A 22,637-nucleotide genomic window follows, 5' to 3' on the forward strand; every position below is an offset into this window, starting at 1 on the left:
AGACTTGAGTTTTGGGCCATTCTGAGTTGACTCCATGTTAAAACTAATTATCAAAGAAACAGGGCTAGAGGTGTGGCTCAAGGGGTAGAATGAGCCTGGCAAGTTCAAATCCCTGTGTGATGTGGGGAGTGGGGTAAATGGTTGGAAATTTTATTAAAAATGAGTTTCATTTCTTAAGAAGATAAAAGGCTATGCAAAAGTTCCCAGGCCGACACCTAACAATTCCAAAGATGTAGTTCCAGAACAAAAGCTGTCCAGGCAGGAGAGGCTAGTTTAGAACTTGTGGAATGTCTTCTATAATTGTGATTATTAAAAATGAATAGAAATGCAACAAGTACCCAGCTGCGACTGCTGTTTCCCTCATCCCTGGGTCTCTGCTGTGTGCAATGAGGAATTTCATTTTGGCTGATCTGACAGCAGAGGAAGGAGCCAGGTGCAAGGGGGGCAAAGGGGGACTGAAGCTTGCAAGCTGGCCTTTCAGGAAATCTGACCACAGTGGCTCAGAAAACCACTTCGAAATGGCAGTCAAAGCCCTAGAGTTTGTTTAGAGAAAATCTTGCTGGCATTGATGGATTTCTCCACCTCTGAAGGTTCACAAGAAAGGGGGTGGTATAAAGAATGATTCATTCCAAACATCTGATGGGCTCCCTTCAAATCCTCCCACTCTGACCCACTTCTTGTGGTTTGTTCCAGCCGCCCCATCTGGGATGAGGTCATCTTGTTGGGGCACAGAAAGGATTCCAGGGGAACACACATCGTAATCTGTGGCTGCTCACAGCTTTCACTCCTCCCAACTGCGCAGGGGAAACAATGAACCTTCTCAGCCTTACGTGTGCTCACTGAAGAGATGGGGGTCACGTGCCTTTCACCATGGCCCTCCTGCCCAGAACACAATCAGTGTATTTATTATAACATCCTGGCCCTCGGATGGCCTGGGAACAGCCTAGAGTGGTATATAATTACATATATTTAGTAATAAATGCACACATTCCTTAGGTACTGCAAAACATTAAAAGACACCGCGGTCTCTCTTTCCCCTCCCCCCCCTTCCATCCTCCTCCTTCTCTTTTACAAATACTGAAAGTCAGGATTATCTATCTATCTATCTATCTATCTATCTATCTATCTATCTATCTATCTATCTATCTACCTACCTACCTACCTATCTATCATCTATCTCAAAGGATGGCTGGCTAGTTGGGAAAGGGAAATAAAAGATTTTCTGCTTTCTCAGGTAGTTATGCACTGAGAGGGTTTTCTAAAAGCCTGTTTCTCTAATCCTTTTTGAGTTTGGTTTCCAAAGGCTTTCAGGGCGCCCTTTGGGGCTAAGCTGTCACATCTCAGTTCACTGCCGTGCTCAGGAAGGAAGGAGTTGTTCAGAAGTGTCTCTCCAGCAGTGCCCCAGGTCCTGGTCCCCACAGCTCTGAGAGCCTAACTGTGGGCAGGTATGGCTGCTGAGGTTAAGGGAGAGGAAGAGGCCCCACAAAATGTGGACAGGGTTGGAAGTAAACAAGAACAAGGCCTTCAGAGGGTGACATGTAGGTATGCGGGGAGCAGCTTGGGGAGCGGGGACAGCGGGTGAGAGGGTCCACGTCCGTCAGCCTGTCTCTGCTTGCTGGTGAGAGGGACTGATTTTCCTGTGCTCTCTAAGCCCCTGTGTGTTCATTTAAAATGTAAATATGAATATTAACAGTATAATGCTTAGTCAAAAGTAACAAGACTCTTGGAAAGTGGCAAGTTCTCTGAGCCTCCCTTTATCTGTAAAGGTTGAAAATAAAACAACCCCTGGGGGCTGGGAATATGGCCTAGTGGCAAGAGTGCTTGTCTAGTATACATGAAGCCCTAGGTTCAATTCCTCAGCACCACATATACAGAAAAGGCCACAAGTGGCACTGTGGCTCAAGTGGTAGAGTGCTAGCCTTGAATCAAAAGAAGCCAGGGACAGTGCTCAGGCCCTGAGTCCAAGCCCCAGGACTGGCAAAAAAAAAAAAAAAAAAAAAAAAGCATCAAATAAAACAACCCCTCTAACACATACAGTTGTGAAGACTGAATGTAATAATACATGAAATCATTTAGCATATTACTGACGCAGAAAAAATGATCAGTAAATTCAAGCTGTTATTAATGATGCAATCACATCTTTTAAAGGCACTAAATGGGTTCAAATAATTTGCATCACTGGATGATTCAATACACAGAGCAAACAAATGTGTCACTAGAAAAACAAGACAAAGCATACCAACTCATTGAGTAGTAATACCATATTGAGGTCTGACTGCTTTTATTTCTTTGATAATTGAGAGGGATATGTGGTGGTAGAACAAATGAATGTTTTTTTTGTTCTAAAGTTAATTAAAATAAAATTATGGACCTGTACAATTTCATTGTACACGAACGGATATATTCACATTATTAGCAAGACTAGTGTTTCTAATTCACAATTAAAAGGTACACCTGCAGTGGTGCCCACAGCATTTTTTTACTTTGTCGTCAATGGTGAAGAAGACGATTTCATCATACAGCTGGAGAGAGATTATGTTCTGCTGCAGCTTTTGATTTTAGAGATGTGACAATCTTGCCTACTGATAAAAGTCAGCCCAAGGTGGGGGGGTAGGACGGGACCCGTAAAAAGAAAAAATAATCAGGCTTGAAAAAAAGTTTCTGTTTATACCTAAAGAAATCTTCAATTACCAGTCAATTCAGATAAAGTCTTTTACTTCGTGTTAGTTTTTATATGAATGATTTCAATAATAATTTCTCTTAACATTTGCTATTTTGAACACTATTTTTGGACACCAAAGTGTAGCTTTGTGTAAATTTTGAGAAGTGCCGGCAGGGCAGGAACCAGGAGACCGGAGGTAAGTCGTCTTTACTCTTCTACTCGCTGTTTGCTTTCTATTATGTGACAAGCCCTTTAGAAGTCATGTGGGAAAGCAGGAACTCTGAGCATCTTCTGATTCCTTTTGGCTTGGTCAATCAAATGAATTATTGAGAAAACCCAATCTTTTATAAAATACTGCTGTTGGAAGGGCTTTTCAGTGGAGTAAAAACTATAATTCCACTGTTTCCTGGGCAATACAGAGAGGGAAAAAAAAAAAACTGTAGTCAGGAGCATGCTGGGTAGAGTAAGTGCAGACGTGTTCCTTAGAGCTCAAATGTGGTCTCAAAGGCTTGGTTTGCCTGGGCTGCTTTCTTATCTTAGGCAGCAGATGATGCATTAAGGCAAAAGCAAGGTACTCTCCATCCTTCAAGATTTTGGAAACCAACCAAGCCCTGTCATTCTTACACCATCTTCCTTCAATCTGACCTTTTACAAATGCAGGTCAACTTGCTTCCTCTGAGCACTTGGAAACCATCAGTGGTTGTAGATTTCCATTCACAAGACTCCTTCTGGATGCTTCTCATTGTGTTCTGATTATGGAGCAAGTGTCGGAAGACCCGGGAATGCCAGCCTTATCCAGACACTGCAAGCGTCTCCCTTGGAGATGTCTTCTCTTTTGAATGCTCTTCAGCCCCATCTTGTTTCAAGTCCTGGGGTCATTAGGGGAGAGAAAGGTGTTTCTTAAACACTGGACAACATGGTGGAAGTGAAGATCTGTTGTAAAATCTGAGGGATGTCCTTGGTATCCATGGCAATGAAAGAGCGGCCAGCTGGTAGAGTTCTCTGAAGTCTGCCAGGAGGGAAAGGGACAGAGAATTACCATTACAAACCAGTGCTTCCCTTTCACCTCCTGCCCTGGAAAAACAGGGCATCTGAATGGGCTCTGAGGAAAGGAAGTTTTCAAACTTCTGCTACCTTGCCTGTGGCCTGGAATTTAATTGGCTGTCACTAAGCAATGAAAGGCCTGGAAGGGCAACAGTGAGAGACACTGGGAAAAGCAGTGATGTGAAAGAAAGGTCTTTTCAGTGAGAAAATCTGAATTTGAAAAGGAAAAAAAAAATCCTCCTTTCATGACTGCCGTTTCCTGCTATTTCATATTCTCTTGGTAGAACAGAGCCCTAGGGACCCATCTGGCATTAGCTTACCTGGCAAAGTGTGCTGGCCACATACTATACTTGTAATGCTTTTCGTTCCTTAAAAACAAAAATGATGCCCAGCCAAATCCACAGTGCTTCTTTTTCTCTTTCTCCCTTTTCACCTTCCCCCATGCTCTTTTTCTCCTCCCTTCCTTCCATACTCGTTCCTTGTCCGTCCTTCTTTTCTTTCCTTTCTTTTCTTCTTTTTTTCTTTCTCTTTCTTTCTTTCTTCCTTTCTTTCTTTCTTTCTTTCTTTCTTTCTTTCTTTCTTTCTTTCTTTCTTTCTTTCTTTCTTTCTTTCTTTCTTTCTTTCTTTCTTTCCTTTCTTTCTTTCTTCTTTCTTTCTTTCTTTCTTTCTTTCTTTCTTTCTTTCTTTCTTTCTTTCTTTCTTTCTTTCTGTCATAAAAAATGCAATCTGGTTTATCCAACTGCTGTTCTGATGATACTGAGGTATGGACTTAGGGCATTTTAAAACATACCAGTTTATCATTTGGAACCAAAGTTTTTTTTTTGTTTTTTGTTTTGTTTTTTGGTGCTGTACCTGGGACTTGGACATTGTCCCTGGTAGGCTAGTGCTCTATCACTTGACACAGCTCTGCTTCTAGCAGCTTTTGTGTGTGTGTGTGTGTGTGTGTGTGTGTGTGTGTGTGTGTGTCTGTGTTTATTGGAAATAAGAATATCCTGCCCTGGTTGGTTTCAAACTGTGATCCTCAGATCTCAGCTTCCTGAGTAGCTATAATTACAGGCATGAGCCACCAGTGCCCAGCTCCAAAGTCATTTTAGAAAGGAATAAAGCTGCAAGACACAGTTGTATTCAAAAGAAGGCCTGCTTTCATTGTGCCAGCAAAGTTTGGTTTGGGAATGACATTTAATAAAAGTCAACCATCCTGTGTAGTATCACACATTTGGCATGCCCAGTAGAACAGCTAATTCTGCAATGTATCTTTTGCCAGTGGATACTGGACCATTTCCCTAGGAAACCACAAGGGTATTATTATGACTTCTTAAGTATTCCAACAGGATCTGTTCACTAGAAAGACAAAATAGCCATTTGAACTAGTATTTGTTGAGCTTCCTGCCTGCCCAATAGGGCAGAAGAAAGTCTGGGGAGAGGAGGGCATGGTTGATATTCAAAGGCAAGAGATTCTAGAAGATACAAAGTATTAGCACATAAAAGTAAGAAAAAGCAAAGGCAGTTGTATAAGTGACAAGATCATATAAAACTAAGTCTGTCTTCAACTTTATTTGACAAGCCTGAAGCAAGGTAGGGGAATAGAAAAAGGTGCCAGCACTTATGATGCAGGGAAAGGAGGTACCAAATCAAAGACCACCTTTTTGTGTGCTCATTAGGGACTTTTAAAAATTCTTTTCTAAAACATTTTTTAGGAGATGTGTTTTCTGCTTGTTACAAGTAGCAGAGAAAACCCACAACCTCTTTCTGTCTATAATTCATAAAGATAAATGTTAGTATGTTTAAGTTACGAGAGTACTTCTAGATCTCTCCTGTCCAGTCATTCCCAGTGGGATTTACTGTTTGACCATAAATTTTTCTAGTGAACATTTGGCATTCAGTGTAGCATACAAAAAATATGTATGTGTTACTCTGCTTCTAAGTGTACCACCCATCTGTCTCCTCAGTAAGGGATATACATACACACACTATATAATATGTAATATATATGTGTTTGTATGTGGGATGTACACATATATTATATAGTATATGATATAGAGGATATGATATGTATATCATTTATTGAAGGGATAAGTCTATGGTCACATACACACATGCATGTAAGCCTACATGTGTAGGTCTGCATATAATACATATAAACCCATATATACGAATTCTCCTGCTAGAAAAATAGTAGATGCTCACTATTTTGTTAGTATACTATTTTTTTTTTTTTTTTTGGCCAGTCCTGGGGCTTGAACTCAGGGCCTGAGCAGTGTCTTTGGCTTCTTTTTGCTCAAGTCTAGCACTCTAGCACTTAAGCCACAGCACCACTTCTGGCTTTTTTCTATATATGTGGTGCTGAGGAATCAAACCCAGGGCTTCATGTATGCAGGGCAAGCACTTTACCACTAGGCCATATGTCCAGCCGCGATGCTCACTATTTTGAACATGATTTGAACACAAACTGATTAGATTGAGCTTGAGACCTTGATACAATTATAGTATCAAATGTATAAAATATTGTCTAACTTATTAACAAATACATTTGCTAGTTATATTATTGGTACTTTGAAGGTAAACTGAAAAGTCAATTAACTTTAAAAAATTATAATTGCTAACCTAAACATAAAGTTAGAGAATCACATCCACTCAATGAGACTGTAAGCTCCTTGAGGGTAGTGTTTATGGATTTTGTTCTTCCTTCCCACCCTCACTCCATGATGCTAAGCCTATGAAACAGCATGTGACAGAACTCACTGTCTGCACATTTTCCTTTTTCTGTATCTTGTGGCTGCACGTACCTGGTTGCTTGATCGCCTAAAGATCCAATAAAAATAGCAAAAGCATTTACTTGAGGGTTGCTTGTCAGGATCTGGGCAAATTTGGTTGGATGTATTCCATATCGTGACAGATTTGCATCACTCAAGACTATGACAAAGTACTCATCGGCTTCTTCTTTGACAATTTCCTTGATAGCATGTTCTGTTCCTTCTAGCGTGTGGTCTCCACTCATGCAGAACTGGGCGTGGGCATGCATAGTCTGGAGGCAAGAGACAGGGCACAGAAAAGTCATGGGTGAGAAACTTCTCATTCATAAACACGATTTTCTTTTGACAGTGAGAATGCAGAATTTTGCACAGGAGAGTGACAATAGTACACACTAACGTTTTAACTTTTGTTAGAAACAGAAAATATAAAACAATCACAATTGACACTTAGCTTTAAAACTCTAGCTTCAATTTAAAGTAAGAAAATGTAGGAAAATAGAAATCTGGTATTCCCCTGAGGACAGATGTGACATGGAAGAAGAAAATAAGAAATGGGTTGAATTTCCACTAAGGAAAGTCATTCTATAATACTTAACATGGAACACAGAAACAATGGAGAAATTTGTTTTGAAATCACGATGTATAATTTCACACACTATTGCAGATTTAAGGATGTCAAATTGAACTTCTTAGAAAATACTAAGAAATAGAAACATTGGGTTAGAAAATATTCTAAAAAGTCATTCTTTGTTTCTACTGAACATGTAGGATATATGAAGAGATGCAGGTTATGGAATCTTAAGGCAACACTGAGATTTACTATTCCAATGTCATACTGAGTACTCTAAAAATAGGTAGGGGTGGGGCATTGGTGGCTCATGCTTGTAATCCTAGCTACTCCGGATGCTGAGATCAGAGGATCGAGGTTTGGAGCCAGCCCAGTCAGGAAACTCTGTGAGACTCTCATCTCCAATTAATCACAGAAATAGCTATACCTGGTGCTTTGGCTCAAGTGGTAGAACGCTAGCCTTGAGCAAAAGGAGCCCAGAGACAGCAATCATGCTAAGAATTCAAGCCCCAGGACTGGCCAAAAAAAAAAAAAAAGGCAAGGAACAATGTTTAAATTCAAATGGTGGAGAAAAGGATTTGGGGCCTGATGGGTATTTTCTCTGTTTAATTGCTGAATGTGAAATAGAAAATAATTTTTGTTCTTCTACCTATTGCTTCTTCAATGAATGTTCTGGTCTTTAATCTGACAGGAGTTTTCATAATACAGACTTAACTGGATACTTACCTTCAGAATTTCTAGTCTTTGCTTATTGTCCTTGGGGATTTTGTTCACTGGCACTAGGCCAATGTTGTAGCCATCTCCAGAATGTCCAGCGATGTCATACTACATATAAGAGTCAGAGAGTTAGAAATCCTTTAACTAGAGAACAATCATTGGGCTTATACATCTCCTACTCCTTGGACTGTTACTGTCCAAAATTGCTCAACATTTGGTTATAAAGAAATGGAGACAGATGTGTGTTTACCAATAAAGGCAAACGCTCTGAACTTATTTCAGATCTACCTTCTCTTCAATCTCTGCTCTAGAGAGTATGATGAAGATTCAGGGACTCCCCGAAATTTCATTGATAACTTTCAGAGGAGGCTTACTGAATATCCCTCCCCACTCTAAACACAGAACAATGGGCAGAATTCTAGGTAGCCTTCATGATTCCAACCACTAGTGCAAATGTTCTTTTATGATGTTCTCCCCATAAGGTCAGGACTTGTAAATACAGTGGATATCATTCAGATTATACTAACTTGACATATATTTTTCAGGTGATATTAAGTTTGCTTTACTTTGAGTTCATTGAGAAGGAGAGAATCTAGGTGGTCTAATTAGATGTGTGTGTGTGTGTGTGTGTGTGTGTGTGTGTGTGTGTGTGTGTGTGTGTGTATACCTGTCCTGGGGCTTGAACTCACGGTCTGGGCACTCTCCCTGTTCAAGGTTAGTGCTCTACCACTTGAGCCACAACTCTACTTCTTTTTGGTGCTTAATTGGACATAAGAGTCTCACAGACTTTCCTGCTTGGGCTGGCTTCAAACTGTGATCCTCAGATCTCAGCCTCCTCAGTAGATAGGATTATAGGCATAAGCTACCCACACTCAGCCCTAATGAGATTTTTACCGGCATATTTAATTTTATGGTTGGTGGTAGGAGAGTAAGAAAGATTTGAAGTGTGAGGGATCTCATGTAAGGAAGCATCTATGACTGAGATGGAGGAGACCATGGGATTGGAAGGGAAATAAGAATCTCTGTCTATAACGATGAGGAAAAGAATTCTGCCAAGGTGAGCTTGCAAGCAGATCCTTTATTACAGCTTCCAGATAAGAATCCAGTACAGCTGACAATGTGATTTCAGCTTTGTAAGACTGGGCATGGTTGGGACTTCTGACCTACAGAAATGAGGAGTTCGTTAAAGGGTATTACTGCAATGTACTATAGTTGTAGTGATTTGTTCACAACAAAATAAATACATGACACTTCCTTCTTTTCCAAAAAGTGAAAGATATTCATTGTAGAAATTACTGAAAAGTACAAAAAACCCCACCAGAGTTAAAATTCCCCATATCCCGACTAAGCATAACCTCTAATAATGAGGTATGGTATAAGTACTGGAAGTCCTGTCTTAGAAAAGCCTGGGGCTGGGAATCAGATGATGTTCTTTTATAGAATCTGGAAGAATTTCAGCTAAACTGTATTTGGAACAAGGTGGTTCCCTCTCACTGTTGAATTTGCCTTCCCCCAAATTCCCTGTGCCTTTTCTTTCCCCTCAAAGAACTTCCATGATGTTGATATGAAGGCTAGATTATAAGGCTCTTGGGCAAACTGGGGCATCTGCAAAGAATATCTAAGGTGTGCATCTGGAACAAAAGATTTTAGGGAGCACTTGGGATTTGGTGGATGAAATGCATAGGTATCACTAGTACCTCTGACTCAGCATGAGTTACCTTTGAACACTAACTATACAAGCAGCACTCCCAGTGACATGGGGAAATACAACCATTTCTTGGCATGTCTGTTCCTCTGGAAATGGAGAGCCAGTCCAGATCTGATTCATCTTTGCATTTTTAGTGTCTGTGAGAGTGCCTAGCATATTTATTGCACAAATGTTCCAAGAGAGTTTTGCAATCAAGTTGGAGCAATAAGCAGCTTTATTTCTGCCTGTTGCCTACATACTTTAACAACTAATCTAGAAGCTCAAACACATTGGTCCGCCTCTTGATCACCTATGTGCGCAATGGTAGTCAGCCTACGCTAGCTGACAAATAGCAACTCATAACAAAACTGAAACCATTACATTCAAAATGAAAAGAAGTGGGAAAACTCCTGTTGAAGTCAATGTTATGTAAAAATAGGAAGAAAGGAAGGTGTGGGGAGTTCTACTTTAAATGAACATGGGCACTGTGGGTGAGATGTGGCTGGACCCAAGACCTAGCAGCCATCTCTCAGAGGTGGAGAGAACTAGAGGCCCAAGATTATGTGGGTTTTTTTTTTGTCGGTCATGGGGCTTGAACTTTGGGCCTAGGCACTCTCCCTGAGCTCTTCAGCTCAAGTCTAGCACTCTACCACTTTGAGCCACAGGCACCAATTCTGGTTTTCTGGTGGCTAATTGGAGATGAGAGTCTCACAGACTTTTCTGCCCAGGCTGGCTTTGAAGTGCAATCCTCAGATCTCAGCCTCCCGAGTAGCTAGGATTACAGGTGTGAGCCACTGGGGCGCCCAGCTAGAGGCCCAAGTTTTTAAACACAGTAAGAAGTCTGGCTACAAATTGTTAAATAAACTATGCTCTCATTTCCTACTTTGATAAATATATACACTACAATGATGTGAGAGCCAGCATCAAGTTACAACTACTCGGGTTCCTTTGAAGGGAGGTTTTTTTCTGAAGAATGGTAATATGAGATTCTAAATGTTCTAAAATCTAAATATGCTATTCTAAATGGCATTATTGATTAGGCAGCAGGGAATCTGAAGTAATTTAAAAGGTCAAGGGAAGTGCCAACCGGATCCTAGGGTGTTAGCTGGTTAATAATCTATAGCTCTACCTGGCTAGCCTTTCTTCATGTCATACAAGGCAATATAAAAAGAATAATGCTCTGAAAGGTCAAAGATGCTAAATGTGGCTCTGACATTAACAAGCTTTTTGATCTAGAGCAAATCACTTAACCTCTTTGAGGCTCTTCCTACCTTGTAAGTCATCCTGGCTTGCATGACCTCTAACATCCCATGTTTATAAATCACTTGGCTTCTCTGGCAATCAGGGATAACCTCAGTTTTACTACTTCCCAAGGACATTTCAAGGAAAGGGCACTCGATTTAGTGATTACAATGTTTGACATCCGCACAGTTCTTTACACTATACCAAGTATTTTCACAGATCTGATCTCATGTTGATTCTCTACAACCTTCGGTGCAGGTATCCCTCTACTTCACAATGAGGAAACTGGTACTGGTTATAGAGTGAGTGGTACTGTGGATGCTAAATTCATGTGTTCTGACCTTAAATCCAATATATTTACTATTAAAAAATAATTCCCCTTCCAGTTGTACTTAAGGCTTTTGAATGGTTGGCCTGGCCACAATTTCTACATTAACAATTGAGTCTATTTTGAAATTTTGTTTAACTGCATGGGTTCAGGAAGGTGATCTTTAGGCCCATCGTTAAGTAGCCATATTAATTTATTCAAAGCCTGAGCTTGACAGGTTAATTTGTCTCCATTTTTAGACTTATGAGACAACCCTGAGGTACTGGGAAAAGAATAATTATAGACACTGAACTAAGTTCTTGACAGAAGTAATGTTCCCAGCAGGTGTTAGTGCTAGTTTGTGAGTCATATCTTTCTATGGCCTTTTGATAGTTACTCAGCTTTCTTAACCAAGACATCTTGGAGGAAAAGTAAATTCTATTATACTGCTTTTGGATGGAGAGATGCTGAGAACAGGAAATGGATATTTATTTCCAGGAATAACAGCTCACTCCTATAATCCCCAGCATTCAGGAGGTTATGGCAGTAGAATCCTAAATTTGAGGCTAAGCTGGAGCTGCATGAGACCCTATCTTAAACAAAAAGTATATTTAGTTCTACATTACAGTTTAAAAATACAGAATGGATAGAAATAAAATGACTGTAAGAAACACAAACAAGTAAGACGGTGCCTGGAAGTGGGGTTGGAAGTCCTGGCTTTTCAGTCTACCTATGTGACTTTGGGCTAAGCACTTAAATACTTTGAATTGTGATTTTCTTATCTGCAAAAGAGAGCTTGGTGAAGATGATTGTCCCCAAGGGACTAGTTCTGGCATTTCTATGGAAAGTCAATGGTGTATCAAGAATTACAAGGGAAAGCTGGCTTCCCTTACTTTTAGGAACACCTACGCCTTATTCTCACCTGTCCAGGGAACTGTGAGGATTGATGACACCTTTTCTAAAAAGCAAGTACTAGGCATAAAATGAGGCCCTGTCTAAGAAAGTAACTGACACAAAGAGATGGAGGAGTGACCCAATGGCAATGCCTAGGAAGGATGAGGATGGGCGGGGTGGGGTAAAGTACTGCCCGCTCTTCTGAGCCCCACAGCCCCCTTTGCAAGCTTCCTTGTTAGAACTGGTTTATCTGCCTCCACAGAAACAATACATTTGAAGCTCTTTTCATTTTTTCAAAGTCTAGTTTCTGAATAATAGAACAAATCTGTTTTCTGGTACCACGATTTGAATGTTAGGAGAGTCACCAAACTTTGAGTGTTTTTGAATACTTTGAAGAAAAGAATATGAAGGCATTAAGAGCTTTTGGAAAGGAGGTCTATTTTAAGATTACAGTGAACATATTCCTGAGGGCTCAGCAAAAATCATGAACAGCAAATTGAAATGAAATAAAGGGAATAAATGCTTCCTGACTAAAATAAAGTGGTTTCATATAACCATTACTCCTCCACTTTTCACTGTAGTTCTAAGAGTGGTATGGACATGAACAATTATGCTCATTATAAGCTTAGAGGCATTTATGCTGATTCCAGGCAATGATTGTTGCTTTTGTCTTAAGTGACCTACTGTGAATGCCCTTGTGGGACTGACTGAATTCAGAGGGTAGAATGATTATGAGAATCTTTAAAAACATCAATGGTTTAGAAATGTGCTTTGCCACTGAATTACCTTTTCCTCTCACTAATTCTTGCTCAAGGGTCCCTGTGGTTTGGCATGGGTCATGTGAATGTGGGAAAAGAAGTAGGAGCGGACCCCAAATGAGTAGACTGTAATGACCACAGCTCAGCCACCGAGTTCCCGCCAAACAAAACACAGTAGATGCTGAGAGAAATGGGGAGATGGGGAGAGTTTGGCTCACCATGCAAGCCAGGGGCTACTAGAGGCTTCAAAGCAAATATAGACCAGACACCTCAACAACCTAGGGGTAACTGCAGGATCCTGAGGGCCGTCTGGAACTGGGGACAGGCAGTCTCAGAGCATGCTGCTGAATCCCAAGGACACCAGGAGACATGCCATGTTCGTCTGTGGGATATAAAAATTCATCAAGAGCTCCTCAACTGTCTTTTGCAGGTGCATTATTTTATATTGTCTGAGTAAATGATACCCTTTCATTAGTTATTTCTAATCTTTTGCCTCTTTCACAAATGAAAACCTGAAAGTGCAGAGAGAATAAGTAAATTTAGAATGTGGTCATATAAACTAAGAATACAGAGCAAAGTATATGGTACACAGTCACCTGATTTATATGCATTTAATTCCTCTAAGAAGATTCCAAAAATCCACTGCTTTTTTTTTGTGGTTGTCAGCAGGGAGTGGATCTGGGTGCCCTTCCTCCTTTCATACTTCTTATACTTTGTGCTACATGTACCCATGACTTGTAACCTTAAGCACTGCATTAGAAACAGTAAATGCTCTCATAGGATATAGGTAGCTCCATCCCATTTACTTCCTGTCCTCTAGAGAGGTCTGGGGACCCTAGTAGAGATGGTTCCCTGTGGCCAATAAAATCTCATACATGATTAGGAGTATCAGGAGTATTATACAAAGTCTCCAATGTACCTGATTGGAGGAACAGCATGAAGAAGCCCTGGAAACAAAGAGGATGCTGCTGCAAGTTAAAACCCAAAGAGAGAGAGAGAGAGAGAGAGAGAGAGAGAGAGAGAGAGAGAGAGTGTGTGTGTGTGTGTGTGTGTGTGTGTGTGTGTGTGTGTGTGTGCAGGTACTTGAACTCAGGGCCTGACCGCTGTCCTTGAGCTTTTGTGCTCAAGGCTGGTGCTATACCACTTGAGCCACAGCTCTACTTCTTGTTTTCTGATGGTTAACTAGAGATCGGAGTCTCATGGACTCTTTTGCTAAGAGCTGGTTTCTAACCAGGATCCTCAGATATCAGCCTCCTGAACAGATAGGATTACAGGTGAGAGCCATGGGTACCAGACCTAAAACCTAAATACTTGCAAACACTCAGTGGCATCTGATTATTTACATACAATATATACAACATACAATGTTACATGTCCACTTGGTGGTTATGGGTGGCCCAAGTGAGTTAAGAAGTATACTCTGCCATGTGCTAAAAAGGAGCTAAAATAGTTTTAGATAGATTTAAAAAATATTTTCCCTTGATTCAAAAAACATAAAGTAAATAATATAAATCAAAAGGGATTAAATGTAAAGGGGGAGAGGGAGGAGTATCAGCCTTCATGTTTCTTATAAGATGTAACATAACAAAGCTGCCACAGTGGTGGCTTTTAGCTTCCTGAGAACTAGTACCAAGAACTCTGAACAATTCTATGGTGTTTACTAGTCACAAGGGGGATGCATCCATTCCTTCACAGAGCTACTCCTCATGGTAAACATCCATATCTTATTTGTATTTGAAGCTTGCATTGGCGCTGAGCCTGCAGCCTGTGGCACTCACTGCCTAAGGCTGCCCGTTCCCTTCAAGTGATTCTAAAAGGACTTTTTCTCATTGAACTTCATACAAGGGACTCTGGGAGATTTAGTGGGCAGAATCCTTAATAATGAGGCTAAAGTAAATGAAGTGCGAGATCTCTTCGATCTGTTTCTTAAGATCACCTATTCCTCAAGGACATCTTTGATCCAGAATAAAATCTAGTGTCTATGAATAGACTGTGTTCTTTATACACAGCTGTACCCACACCACTTCTCTCCATGAATGTCTGCTGATAATTACACAGTGTGGAACCAAGTTCAAGGTCAGGTGCTCTGGTAAAGACTACAGGTGCAGGCACTCTCAGTGGCTCAGGGGGAGCAGATCAGAAGGCTCATAGTGGATATGAACACAACAATATGGGGATCCTTTCTTCATGCTCCAAATGGAAAGGGAGTGTGTGAAGCAAACTGAGCAACAAAAGAATGGGAATAGTTTAAACAGGAGGCTGCTTTACTCCTGGGCAAGGGGTAGGGGTAGGAAGGCATCTTCACTGTCAGCTGTGGAGACACCAATTACCACACAGCCCTTGTCCATGTGGAAAGGAAAAGTGATGCTAAGGGCCTTGTGCTCTGAGGCTGTGCCAGGAGGTTGCGTGGCTGGCAATGGGGCCATAGTGGGTGGGTGTGGATGTTAGGATGAGGACGAGAGACTGAGAAATCTGGGAAGAGACTATGCTTCTGTGGGATATTATGGTTAACATCACACACCTTGTAAGAAGAAGCGGTACTTTCTTCTGTAGCCTTTAGCCCTTTAAATTATTAGAGCAGATGAAGCAAAAGGCTCACTTTCTTCACACATTGATGAATGATCTGGAAGATCTATGTCAGCCCAGTAGGGTGGGGATGTCTGGCCTGTGGGCTGTGTAAGGCTCAAGAAATCGTTTGGTGCATGACAGGACAGACACATATGTTTCTCATCAGCTGCCTCTGAACATGTGTCTGTGCTGATAATTTTGTATGGCCCTGAATGATGGGACAAATGAATGTCCAAATGGCTCCCGGTAGAAAAAAAAAAAAAGATTCTGTACCTCTATATAGGACATCATGTTTATCTACCATCACCATGCCCTAACTCAGGGCTCGCCACCCCCCCCCCACCCCGAGCAGATGTAGTAAGATGCCTCATCATCCTCTGCTCATGACATTACCTTGAACTTCTCCTCATAGTTCTCAAAGGCTTCCATGACCATACACACGGCCTCCATTGAGCGCTCAAGCCGGCCGTCCACCCCATTGAAGCGATACATGCTGCCGGAAACATCCACCACCAGGCGGAGGCGCTTGGGTTTTTCTTGTAGGCTGCCCAGCTGAAGAAGGAATGACAGACAAAGCTGGTGAATCAGAAACCCAGCTGGGGATACTGCCCAGGGTTTCTGGGCTCTCTCAAAGGTTTTGGGGTACCAGCCCTGAGGTAGGCAGTTCAGCTGTGGGCCTGACAGGTGGAAAGGTGTCTCGAGATTGTATTTCAGTAAGTGGAATTTCAGGGTAGTCAGGACATATGGAAGTTATTTTCCTGTGGAATATAGTTCTTCCAAGGTCCAGTCTAGTCTAGTAAAGTTGCTTTCTGGAGTCTGATGACTTAAAAATAATCTGTTTTAAAAATAATAATCTGAAAAGATATAAAGCCCAACATGTCATTTTCACTCCATGCCTCAGAGTCAGTAACTGGCAAGAGCTTGTGTTATTTTGGAGGGAAGCCCACATCAGTTTTACTCGTACCTGTTCTGCAGTCCCTTGAAAATTATTTTCCACATATGTTGAAGAAATGTCAGATTTCTAAAACAAGGGCATAAGACAGGGAGGTCTGGCAAAGAACTTGAGGAAAATATTTTTAAAATGTCTTTTATCCTTCATGAGCTTTCACTTTTCTTTCAGTTACTGGATTGCTGCTTTTTTACCCTTCCCTCTCCACCATCTGCTAGAGTCATGGAAGTAACCATAAAAACGTGAAACTCAAGAGTTCAATTTGATTTTTGGATTCATTATCTGACAAGGTGAAGAATATTTCAAAAAAGTTTGTCAGTTATAATGGCAAAAAAAAATGATGAGAAAAAAAGTCCATATTAGTCTGCTCTTATGTACTTGCTGACATGCATGAAAACTAATGAGCAGAGTCAGTAATCTGGAGAAAATACTGTGTGGGTTATTAGAGGCTGTCTTGAAGAAGCAAATGCAATATGTTCTTTAAAACTTGTTGAGTCTGCCCAAATTAACAACGGTGCCACACATGGTTCCACGACTACTCACAATTTCAGATGTATCCAAGCACATTTGTTGACCACAATGAGTCAGTAAAGAAAGCACTTGTTGACTCATACCAATGACACAAATGTAAGAGCTCCCCCAAAGACCTCTCCAGACTTTCTCTGAGTAAACATTTAAATAGACTTGACTTGCCCTGCCCCCACCAGCTACTGCACCCCAACCCATGGCAGCTACGCAGCGATTCTGGTTAAGCTCAGTACAAGAGGAGAGCTCAAAGCTCACCAAGAGACTCCATTTTTCACTCCATTGTCACTGTGTGGGAAAACATTTTAAATTGTGGCTTTCTAAATTTTTAGAGTTATTTAGGGGAGAATTCCTTATTTCTTGCAAATTTCTGAAGACATATGATGAACACGGACCTTTAAAGATGATAGAACAGTGGAAAAGTGAGATCACTGCACTGCCGTCTTAGGAATCGTCTGGGTTTCACAAGAGGACATCTCCTCTGCGTCCCAGGGTGGATCTGATAGGCCACTATGGTAGCTCTCTTGGCTGCTGGATTCTGGAGGGGCTTGCTGATGGCAAGCACTGTCAGTGTGAGAAGTTGGGGTATTTGTTCCCATAGCTCCTTTTGTGCTGTTGCCTGGGGAGCAGAGTTCCCTTTACCCAAGATCTGTGAGCTACTTCCTTCATGTGCGGTCTCTGCTTTCTTAGACCTCGGACAGGGGCAGGTCCCTATTGTTGCTTTCTCTGTGTTACCACATGGAATCTTCTGGGTTTTCCTAAACCCTGCCTATACATCTATAAGTACTTTTTGTGCTTAATTGTCCTTAAATTACCCAATTAGTGTGTACCTTATGAGCCTTGTTGGGATTTGTACTTATAATTCCCCTATATTTATGTTTTTTATTTATTATTATTGTGTATGTGTGCGCCAGCTCTAGGGTTTATACTCGGGGCCTGTCCCTAAGCTTTTTTTTTTTTTTTTTTTTCAAAGCTAGTACTCTACCACTTGAACTACAGCTCCACTTCTGGCTTTGGGGTGGTTAATTGGAGATAAGAGTCTCACTGACTTTCCAACTTGGACTGGCTTTGAACTGTGATCCTCAGATCTCAGCCTCCTGAGTAGCTCGGGCACACTCAGCATCCCCCACTTACACATAGTGCTTTCTGTGGTTCCCTATTCTGGGTTAAGAGTGTTTTAACTGAACCCAAGAAGACAAGTGCTATGACATTTACATAGAGAAGGTCCGAGGCTACCATTAACTTACTTGTGGTTCCAAATCACCCCGGCGTTTGTAGATTGCTTTTTCTCCAGTCAGCCCATCAATGATCTTGGCATCATCGAGTTCCCCAGTAGCTTGGTGTCTGAGCCACTGTCTTTCTTTACCTTTAGCCTACAATGACACACAAACACATACACACAGATCTTTAATTAGTTCTTCAGAGTCTCTGACACACTTTGTGCACCACTAACAGGAAGCACACACCAGGGATCTTTTCAATAGCGATGGTTCTGCATGAATACAAATGCACAAATGCAGTGGTTTCTGCTCTGCTGAGAAAGAAAGACCCTTTGTGTGCATTTTGTCAGCTTTAATTATTTTAACATATGGGAAGATAAAATGAACTCACTGGAAGGACATACGAACAGGAAGACACTACGCAAATGAACCCCTGGAGAAAAGTTCAAGATGTGGAAATATAATGAGGATGCATTTCTTATGGATTTTCTGTCACAGTGCTCCTAGAAAATTTATTAGGTAACTAAACAATCAGCTTGAACTTGTTAGCATTGTCTACAAGTCCAGAGAAAATGTGATCTTCAGGACTTTTGCTTTTGGAAAGGAACCTGCTATTCCAGTTCTCAATGACATAGTGTGCAAATGGAAACAGCTGAAAACAATAAGATGTGAACATTTTGTACTCGATACATTTCTCTGATCTTTATATTCAAAACCTCTGAATTTCTTTTCTGAAGGTAGCTCTACATAATGCTTTGCCACATAACTTACACTCAGGCCTGATGGACTAAGAGGAAAGCTAAATTGTAAAGGATTATGATATCCCAACAACACAAATACTTTAGAAGTGAGAGAAGCTGGTATATGCCAGCACTTTGGAGGTTGAAGCAGGAGGATTGTAAATTTGAAGACAGTTTGGGCTACACAGCAAGTTCAAGGCCAGCTTGCACTACATAGAAGACCTTGTCATAAAACATGACAAAACATGTCATAAAAAATGACAAAACAAAACATACAGAAATAAAACAACAGCTAAAAATTTTTTTATGTATGCAGATACGGTTATGATGTATTCTTTTCAGAACTATCCAAATATGAGAAAAGAGTAGAACTATAGTTAAACTTTAAGCATTTTATATTTCCTTTACGATAAGATGCTGAAGTTTAAGTATGTGTTGTTAAAGTGCATTGAAAAAAAATCACAACAATTTGCTTTGAGAGGTCTCTTTTCAGTCTTTTTCCTTGGTAATGAAGTTCCCATGTAACCTAAGATACCTAATCTGTAGTTTCATAGCACACTCATCAATCATGTGAGAAACTTAATTTCTTGGTTAAAAGTTCTGTATATAGAATGAAAAAACAAATCTTTTAACTCTAATTCAGTGACTGAAAAAAAACAAGTCATTAAAAAATTAAATACTAATCAGGTGCCAGTGGCCCACGCCTGTAATACTAGCTTACTGAGGAGGGTGCAGTTGGAGGATTATAGTTTGAAAGCAGCCTGGCAAAGTATGAGAGATTCTATCTCCAATTAATTAGCAAAATGTGGATCTAGAGATGGGGCTAGAATACTATGTATGAGCAAGAAAGCCAAGTGAGAGCACAGGCCTTGAGTTCAAACAAAACAAAAAACCCAAATAAAAAACAAATACTTAATATTATAATGTGAGGGAGAGGGATGTGATTTTTCCAATGAATCTCACTTTGCCCTGTTCTGGGGCTTCTCCCTCTGCTGAATTTCACCCTTAATGGATGGTATGCCACCAATCAAGTCTGCCTTTCTCCCCCTTCCTTTTAGTTTTTTCCCCATGCTGGGGTGGCTTTGCACATAGTAAGCAAACATTCTATTCCTGAGGTCTTGCTCTGGAGCTCAGGCAGATCTCAAACTTGGCAGTCCTTCTGTCTTCATCTCCTTAGTCCTGGGACTATAAGCATGCATCACTATGCCCAACAAGTTCGTCTGTCTTTAAACTTTATAAAAATGGAATCATGTCTGGGGCTGGGGATATGGCCTAGCGGCAAGAGCGCTTGCCTCGTATACATGAAGCCCTGGGTTCGATTCCCAAGCACCACATATACAGAAAATGGCCAGAAGTGGCGCTGTGGCTCAAGTGGTAGAGTGCTAGCCTTGAGCAAAAAGAAGCCAGGGACAGTGCTCAGGCCCTGAGTCTAAGGCCCAGTCCTGGCAAAAAAAAAAAAAAAAAAAAAAGGAATCATGTAATAAATAGTCCTTTGTCTCTGGATTCTTTGGTTTGATATTATCCTTAGTATGTAGTATTTTTCTTTCACAGCTGCAACTATATCCAGTGTATAATATCTATAATTTGCCCCTTCTACAATTTCCTTTGTTTTCAGTTTGCAGCTATTATGAATAATACCAACACAATGACTTCTAAATATATCTTCAAGGGCAGTAGTTATGTGTGTATTTCTGTTGGGTGGAAGCTCTGGAACGTAGCAAATAGCTATGTCCAGCTTTAGTTAACCAGATTTTCCATAGATTGTATATGATGGTTTCATTTATATCCTCTCCAACACCCGATGACCTAAAATTATTTGTAGGAAAATCTGGTGGCTATATATGGAGCCATATGTATGTGTATGTGTGTATATATGTATGTGTGTGTATACATATATATGGCTCCTTTCATTTTTACTTTTATTGTAGGATAAATGAATTACTTTTGACACTGCTTGCCAATGGTAATTTTAGTTTAGGAACAGAATCCAGTAGTTTTTGTTATTGGGAAGTGGAAGTAAGTATCATGCCTTTGATCCAGAGATACTGGACACAAAGGCATTTTTATAACAGTAGCACTGCTCATTAGTTCTTCAGCACACATGAATATTTATCTGCATGTTACATGCTGCTATATATTGCTTAAAAGACTGTAGTCAGTTTTAGAATATCCTTTAGCTAGCCTACAAATTCTTGGAAACCCAAAACAGGAAGAGGCCTATTAGAATGGATGTTCGGGGGTGGGGGAGGGCAGTGGCTGAAAAGCAATCTCCTTAAAGTTACTGAGGGCTGAAAAGAAATATATTTATTGTTTTGAAAAGTGTATATAAAGGCTTTTGGATTTTTGTGGGGCTCACTGAAATACTTCTTGAAATATAAGTTTCTACTGTACTTAAATATAAGCTTTTACTTGTAACAGGAGACAAACACGTTCTTTATCATATATTCTATGGCATGAAGCAAAGTAGCCTTTAATATGCCCATCTGTTTTGTGTTATTATACAATAAATTAATTCTGGATGTGAACTCATAATATATATATATAATGCCAGGCTGTACTACTAGTCTAAGTTACAGCCTTTCGGAAAATGAAATGTAGCTTTATTGCTTTCACATAAAGAACACTTGAGCTAACTGAAATGTTCAGAGGATGATGTCTTCTAGTTAATTCGTTTTCTGGGAAATGCTGGCGAAACAGAATGTGTGGGGGCGTGCGCACACGATCTATAGCACTGAGGACAGTAGAAGGAATCAATTTAACCAAAACCAATCATGTGGTCTGGGACAGGCTTATGAGTTTAGCACTGAAGACGGCCCAATTCATCTCAAGTCTTTGCTTGCTTGAGTAAAGAGTTTTCTATTATTTCTTTAGGAGCAATTAGAAAACTCCAGTGGCAATTTTTGTTGGATGTATAAACTTTCTACAGAATAAAGCAAAAAAGATGAATAAGTATCAGGGAATAAGTATATGGAAGTGGATGCTGGAAGACACCTGGAACAGGACTTTCATTTAATATTGAGTTCCATTTGAACATTCCCCCCGCCTCTCTCTCTGTCTCTGTCTCTCTGTGTGTATATCTTGCTATTTATCTGTACTACTGAAAGAAAATTATTTGTCATATTAAGGAAAACTTTCGTTTTTGTGTTTATAAAATAACAATCAATAGAACAGTGGAAACAAAGTATCTTGCTGTTTAAGTATCTTTCTAATTATCTGTTACCTTCCAAGATGGTCTAAACACTAAACTGGGGCTTGAATTCAGGGCCCTGTATTCTTGCTCAACTGCTTTTTACTCATGCTTAGTACTACACCACTTGAGCCACATCTCTACTGTGTTTTTTGCTGATTAATTAGAGAAAAGTCTCTTGTCTGCATGGGCTGGCTCTAAACCTGGATCCTCAGATCTAAGCCTCCTGAGTAACTAGGATTATGGACATTAGCCACTAGCCACTAGCACCCAGACTATAAACTATTGTTTAATGTGTCCTTTTGGGAGGATTTCCTGAAGAAGCCTATGTTCATTCAGCATGTGTTTACTGAGTACTTACCTATTCTACAACAGATTGAGCCAGCTTGTGGCTCTGTAAAATTTAATTCTTCAAGCTCTGTTTTTATTAGTCAATTTTCTTATGATTTTTGCTTCTCTTATCTTTCCTGTGGTTTAGAATAACTTTACAAGGTTTTTTGTTGTTGTTGTTATTGCCATTTTGGTTTTTTTTTGGCAAAACTGGGGTTTGATTTCAGAGCCTTGTTAGGCAAGTACTCTACCACTTAAGCTATACTTACAGCTGTATTAAAAAAAAGTAATTCACATCAATATTCACAATTAAGGTTGAGTCTGTTCTTCTTTTCATGTAGATTTAAATTCTGGCATCACTGCTTTCATTTTTCTCAGTCTTTTCTATTGCATTCAACTCCTTCATTGTTTCTTAGCCAGATCTCTTTAAGTCTATGTGTTATTTCACATGCTCTGAGTTTCTTTGAATTTTGAAATGCAAAGCAG

At 40.3% G+C, this 22,637-nt stretch overlaps 1 protein-coding gene across 1 annotated transcript in view; it reads right to left on the reverse strand.

The window, feature by feature from the left end:
- Positions 1 to 2,264: 2,264 nt before the first annotated feature.
- Positions 2,265 to 22,637, reverse strand: part of Vwa8 (von Willebrand factor A domain containing 8) — a 258,527-nt gene continuing 238,154 nt past the window's right edge. Inside the window, exons 41-45 of the mRNA XM_048341294.1 lie at positions 17,922 to 18,047; positions 15,594 to 15,752; positions 7,754 to 7,852; positions 6,493 to 6,731; positions 2,265 to 3,671 (exon numbers count right to left, since the gene is read on the reverse strand). Coding sequence (XP_048197251.1) covers positions 3,563 to 3,671; positions 6,493 to 6,731; positions 7,754 to 7,852; positions 15,594 to 15,752; positions 17,922 to 18,047 — 732 coding nt within the window. The 3' untranslated portion in view covers positions 2,265 to 3,562. The remainder of the gene's footprint in view (positions 3,672 to 6,492; positions 6,732 to 7,753; positions 7,853 to 15,593; positions 15,753 to 17,921; positions 18,048 to 22,637) is intronic.

The sequence above is a fragment of the Perognathus longimembris genome, chromosome 3 (assembly GCF_023159225.1).
Source record: "Perognathus longimembris pacificus isolate PPM17 chromosome 3, ASM2315922v1, whole genome shotgun sequence".
Lineage (NCBI taxonomy): Eukaryota > Metazoa > Chordata > Mammalia > Rodentia > Heteromyidae > Perognathus > Perognathus longimembris.